This window comes from Tupaia chinensis, unplaced genomic scaffold, assembly GCF_000334495.1.
Source record: "Tupaia chinensis unplaced genomic scaffold, TupChi_1.0 Scaffold147003_1, whole genome shotgun sequence".
Taxonomy (NCBI): domain Eukaryota; kingdom Metazoa; phylum Chordata; class Mammalia; order Scandentia; family Tupaiidae; genus Tupaia; species Tupaia belangeri.
In genome coordinates this window covers 1,591,665-1,597,877 of record NW_006206856.1, presented here as the reverse complement: position 1 = coordinate 1,597,877, position 6,213 = coordinate 1,591,665, and the positions used below count along the sequence as shown (strand labels likewise).

Below are 6,213 nucleotides of genomic sequence, written 5' to 3'. Positions count from 1 at the left end.
GCAGGGAGTGTCAGAAGAGATGGGCTCTCGGCCTGGCCAGAGCTTGCTGAGCCACAGCAGGTTTCCACAGCGGCACGGCAACTAAGAGGCCAAACAAACACTCGTGAGCCACTCTCCTTTCCTGTCGCCGCTCAGCCACCACGTGCCACGCTGGGAAAGATGTCGGGGTGGAGCAGAACCACCTCAGAATGAGGCTGGAGGCCCAGCGCACCTGCAGCCCAGAGCAGAGCAGGAGGGTCAGGGTCCGACAGCGGGTGTGGGGGTCCTCCTAGTAAAAGGGGCAGTCCTTTCCCAGAGCCCCAGGTCAGGAAATTCCAGGGGTGGCGCAAGCTGCAAGCACAGAAGCAGTGTGGGGTCTGCAATCCTCCCCGACAGTGCCTGTCCACCCACAGGACCACGTGGCTTCCACACCAGGTAGCTCCATATTCCTGGAAACAGTGGCTTTCCAGGGCTGGCAGGTGGCATGGCGTTTGGGGTGCTCGATTCCCACATGGTCAACCACGGTTCAAGTCCCGGACTCAAAGGCCCAAAAATCATGATAAATAAACAGATCATTTTTTTTTAAAGAGTGTCTTCCACGAGCTCCGGTTCGCTGTCCAGGGCCCAGTAGGCAGCCCAGGGCACTCAGGCCAGCACAGAGAACAGCCAGTCCTGAGCTGTGCTGCAGGCCCATGCCAACATACACCAGAACACGTGCAGGACTGCAGGCTGCAAACAAGCTTTGGGACTCAGCTCTCAAGCCCCTGGATAGCCTAGGCCCCACTCAGGTCCCTCTCTGCCCCACTCCCCTTCCCCGTGGCCAGCCCACCCCTCTGCCCCCACTTCGCAAAGGCTGTGAGCCCCAGCATTTGCGAAGACCAGACAAGGTCTTGTGCTCTGCGTCCTTTCTATCATCTCCGGCACGGAGCTGTTAATTCAGTTCTCCTCCATTTTTCTTAGTTTAAAATAAATTCATTTGAGGCTACACATTGGCCTCTGATAACCACCTTGGAAAAATCCCAGGCATTTCCAGAATACGGTATTTTCACTGTTACTTCCAAATGTTTAGCTTCCATTGAGAGTTCCTCCTCTGACCCCCAGTTATTTGGGGGTGCATTCTAAAGTTTCCAGAGCATGGGGGCTTGGTTGGGGGGCAGTCTGTCATTGCCACGATTGAATCTGGCACGTGTTCTAAGAGACCGTTCTCTCTCTCTGTGTGGCTCATCCTTTAATGTCGGTAGCACTCGCTCCATTAGGTCACCATTGCGGGGACAGGGGTACCTCCAACTTGTTTCTTCCCATGGGCAGGGCCCACCCTGGGCACCTCCGCGATGACTCCTGAGTGTCACTGAGCACTGGCCCTGGTAGCGTGGATTCCTAATCGTTCACAAAGCACTAGACAGCAGCCCGGCCCCACCCTGCTCTCCCTTCTGACCAGCCGCACCTACCCTGGAGCTTGCCTGGACTCACACAGTCATCCTGCCACACACCACCTCCCTCTCCTGCCGATTCCCAAACCCAGTGCTTCAAACACACAATGTCAATAGGGAAAGTTGTTAAAAAGGACAGAGGCGCCTGCAGCAACTAGATCAGATGTCAAAGTCAGCCATGTGACGCTCTCCCACTCCCTCCGCTGCCCCGGCAGCTTGTCCGGACTGCTCTGCTCTCCTCACCCCTCCACCTGATTCGCTCAGGCCCCAGCTTGCCTGAACTCTCACTGTGTGCCACGACAGCTCTGCTGGCAACAGGCCAGCCAGGTACCCCACCTCCCACCAGCTCCTACGAGGTGTGGAAGTGGTTTGGCTGGCTCCCTCCCTCCCTTCTCCCTCGCCCTCCCTCTCTCTCTCTCTCTCTCTCTCTTTAGATCTCTGCTATAGGGCACGAGTGCTTGCTGGAGAGAGCAGAGAGAAAGGGAAAGTGAGCTGTCACCCCTTGCGGGGAATGGCCACACTGCAATCCCTTCTCCTCCATTCGCCTCTTGGGACTCGAGGAATGCACGTATGCATGGGTGCCCGGCGTGTTTCTCACGCTGCCAGGTCTGAGACTCGACCTGTGCAGGCAGTCGGCCATGTGGGATCCAGCACCTTAACCCCATGCCACCTGCTGGCCCTGGTTCTCATAGCATGGCCAGCAAGTGAGCAGACAGGACTGTCCCAGCCCACACCCCTCCATCAGAGGGAAAGCTAAATAATCATCAAACCCGGAGACCGAAGAGGCCCTGAGGCTTCCATACAGGCACCCTGGTCTCCGATCCCCGGCTCAGGCAGAAAAATGACAACCCGGCCCACCGGGTGGTACGCCCACAACCCCACCAGCAGGCTCCCGGGCTTGCTTACCAGCACCAGCTATGAGCTGGGCTCTGGGGCCCTGGGGTGCTCTTGGGCCATCATGATGCAGCAGAGAAGGGGTAGCCTCTGTGCAGGAGCTGCTGCCCAGGGACACTGAGGCACTCTCCCGACCCCGGCCAAGGACACGGGCTCCAAGCCCCCAGCTCCAGGCTGCTGGCAGGAGACACGACAGGCTGGCCTCTTGGTTGCTTAGGGTGGAATGAAAGAGCTGTTCTCTCTCTTCCCTCCCCCTTACCTCTCCAGGAGGTGCCCACCCATCCAAGCCAGGCATGACTGCCTGAGCATCAAAACAGTCCCCCAAAACGAAATGCCTGAACAAGAGCCACAGGGCACGCACAGAAGCAAGGGAAGAGACAGAGCAAAGGAAAGGCCGCCCGCCCCGAGAGCCGCTTCCCCCCACAGCAGCCTGGGACAGCCCAGAGGCTCTGGTCACTGTCACTCACACTGCTGCCCCCTTGTGTGGAGTTAGGCTCCTTTGCGGCCCTCACCCAGCCTGGTCTAGAGCCTGGCCTAGAGCCTGGCCTGACACAGGCCCCGTGGACCACCTCTGGGTCCCGCCCACTGAGTCTCTGAGCAAGGCCCGGCAAGGAGAGCAGCCCCTGTGCTGGTCTGGGCCACGGCTGGCCGGGCACGTGGACCAGCGTGCAGCCCAGCCGCTCTGCAGCGACACACCGACTGCCCAGCCACAGACACCAGATTGAACTCCCCGCCCACCACCCGCCCACCATCCTCTCCCAAATAGCTCCAGGGGACCTAAACTGAACGAGCATGGCTCAAGATTATGTTTCGGAAAATAGAGAAAAATAAAACTGTATTTCTAGCACACTGCCCCCACACTTGCCACGCGCTACCGCGAGGGTCTCATCCAGGGCACGAGGCCTTGAATGACAGCTGCAACTGATAGGAAAGCCCTTCCCTCTGCGGCCAGTGTCCCCTCCGGTGACATGAGGGGGTGAGGTGGGATGACAAGGCGCTCTTGCAGCTCTGACACCCCAAGGTCTTACTACATCTGGTGAGAAGCAGGGACTCTTCCTTCCTCCTGCTCAACTGTCATGGCCACAGTTGATCCAGCCTCCACGCACAATTCCAGGCCCTCAGAAAGGACACTGGTTGCCCAGCCAGCCTGGTGCCACCACGTGGGTTTCAGACGCCCCCCCCGCCCCGGCCTGTCCTCCACTAGGAGGGAGGCCCAGCACAGGGCGCTCACCGTGGTCTCTGCAGACCAAGGCCCTGGGTGAGGCAGCACTGAGGGCAGTTGGTGGGGACGAACGTGCGTGGTCAGGGAATTGCCTCGGCCCACCTGATGGAGTGTGGATTTCTCCTTTATTATTATTTTTTTTTTTGAGAGATTTAAAAACAGGTTTTCTTTGCTATATCCAGCGTGTGCTCGCTGAAGAGAAGAGAAACAGAAAGTGAGAAATCACCTCCCAAGGGGGTGGCCACGCCACAATCCCTTCTCCTCTATTCTCTCTTTTTTTTTTGGAGAGGTTTTTGCTATAGGGTGTGTGCGCTCACCAGAAAGACAGAGACATAGAGACAGAAAGCGAGAAATCACCCCCCAGGGGGGATGGTCACGCCGCAATCCCTTCTCCTCCATTCTCCTCTCGGGATCTTGGGCACGCGCACACACACGCGCCCAGCGTGAGTTTTAAGCCACTGGGTCCGGGATGCGACCCGCGGTCGACTACATGGGAGTCCAGCGACAAAGCCATTACGCTAACTGCTGGTTCCCTATTCTCCTCTCTTGATCTTGCGTATGCACGCACGTGCACGCGGTGTGAGTTTTAAGCCACCGGGTCCGGGGCTCAAACCGCGGTGAACTTCATGGGAATATAGCAACGTAACCATTACACCATTGGCTGGGCCCAAGAGTGTGGATTTCAGGAGCTGTCAAGGAAAGCCAGTGCAGAGATGACCTGGGAGACATGACGACCACCCTGGGCAGGACAAAGGCCAGACAAACCCAAGACTCCACGGCCTAGGGAGCTAGGAGCGGACGAACAGACAAATAGTTGCGAGAGGAGCAGCGGTCAGCTTGTGTCGCTCTCCTCCCCCTCTGGGCACAAGGTGCCCTGAAAGAGAAATGACAGGGACTGCATGGAGCCACCTCGTGGCCCCTACACTGTCGGCTGTCCCTCAGCCTCGTTCCCACGTTTCTAGGTTAACGGCAGACAAGCCACCACACAAGGAGATACTCCGCAGTCCCTGTGTCACTTCTCAGGGAACAATGTCAACAGGCTGGCCTCTGCGCTGGGGGCTGCGCTGGAGCTCGGGGAAGGACAGATGAGATGCCGCTACATCGCGCGCTCTCGGGCTGAGAGGGGAGCCGGCTGCTCCGGGAACCCTCACCAAGCCAGACAGCCCGCAGATCGGTTCTCTGCGTTGTTCACGCGTCATTTCAGGGAAGTGCTTTTTCTCTTCAGGAGAGCAGGAAAGGTAACAGCATCACATGGATTTCAAATGCACTCATGGACACAAGGCCTGGAACAGGTTACCCGGGGCGTGAATAAGTGGCCTGCCCGAGGCTCACAGAGGTGGTTCCCCCGCAGGCTCACCCCAGCCCAGGGAGCACAGGCCCACTGGTCCTACACAGAGCTGGTCTCTGACAGGGAAGTCGAGGGGTCCTCACAAGGCCAGGGGCAGCAAGCAGCCTCCAGGCCCAAGGAAGCAGAAGAAAAAGGCCATGTTTCCCTGGCCCTGCCATGTCCACATGGCCCCTGGGCACTAACTCAGATGGTGTGAAGTGCAGCGTGACAGCTCACTGCCCAAGGAGAGCCCCCTGGTGGCCCTTCCCCTCAGGGGACTGGCCCACTGTCCACCCTGACTGCCTTCTGCTCACGGGTGGAGAAGGAGAGGGACTAACAGCTCTGGAACCACCCCCACCCCACACGGGCGTGGTACAAACCAACAGGAGTCATTCTGAAGCTGAAGACGCCCTGCTCAGCCCCGCTTCCTGGCGGGTGTGAGAGGCCTGACCACAGCCTGATCCCAGCTGCTGGGAAGCCACACGCAGCTCCCCTCCCAGAGCCAACCACAGGAGCCCGCATGCTGGCCACGGCCCGCCCAGAGCCCAGGGCACCTGGTGTGAAGCCTACACGGAGGGCTCTGCCTCTGTTCCCTCAATGAATGCCAGGAATCCCCAGAAAACAAACACACAGGGGAGTCCCCTCCTCTGCTGGCCTCTGCAGAGAGACCTGTCACGTCTCTCTCTCTCTAGTGGCACTGATGTCTGCCTATCCCAGAACCCCTGGGGGATCCCGGTGGCAACTCAGGGCATGGGCTCCAGGGCTTTGAACCACTAGACTGAAGGATGCCAAGGCCAGTAGGGGCTAGACCATTCGGCCCCCTGCAGAGGGGAGGATTGCCCACCATGCCCAGGGGTGCCTCTCCCACCCCGGCCAACTTCACTCCCACTCCCTCCTTTTAGCTGTACCAGACCCAGGCCCAGCAACCTGCCCAGGTCACAGGGAAAGGGCTCCCCATCTTCCTGCAGGGCGTGCAGTAGGCAAGCCCATCTCTGCCCCTCACCCCACTGCCCAGGCTGTGGTGGGACCCAGTGGGTCCACTGCAGCCCGGCACCGCCTCAAGGCAGCACCCCCCCACTCTCCACTGTCCAGCGCCGGGCCGACAGCCCTCACCTGGTGCCCATGGAGTGTGTACAGCAGCCGGCCTTCCATCAGGTCCAGGATCTTCAGGGTCGAGTCGCTGGAGGCCGTGATCAGGTAGTTCCCCGATGGGTGGAAGGAGAGGGCGTTCACAGCAGCACTGTGCACTGGGGGGAGGACGCTGGTCAGACGCGGGAGGCCCAGGAGCACACTGCAGCCTGGGATGGGAAGTGGGGGCAGCCGAGGCTTGGCACAACCAGGCAGGGGTAAGCCGGGGCGGG

The 6,213-nt window shown here is 59.4% G+C and overlaps 1 protein-coding gene across 1 annotated transcript in view; it reads right to left on the bottom strand.

The window, feature by feature from the left end:
- The window catches only part of POC1A (POC1 centriolar protein A), a 79,527-nt gene that overhangs the window by 57,061 nt on the left and 16,253 nt on the right, over positions 1-6,213 (bottom strand). The window contains exon 7 of the mRNA XM_006169331.3: positions 5,966-6,099. Within this exon, the coding sequence (XP_006169393.1) occupies positions 5,966-6,099 (134 nt within the window). The remainder of the gene's footprint in view (positions 1-5,965; positions 6,100-6,213) is intronic.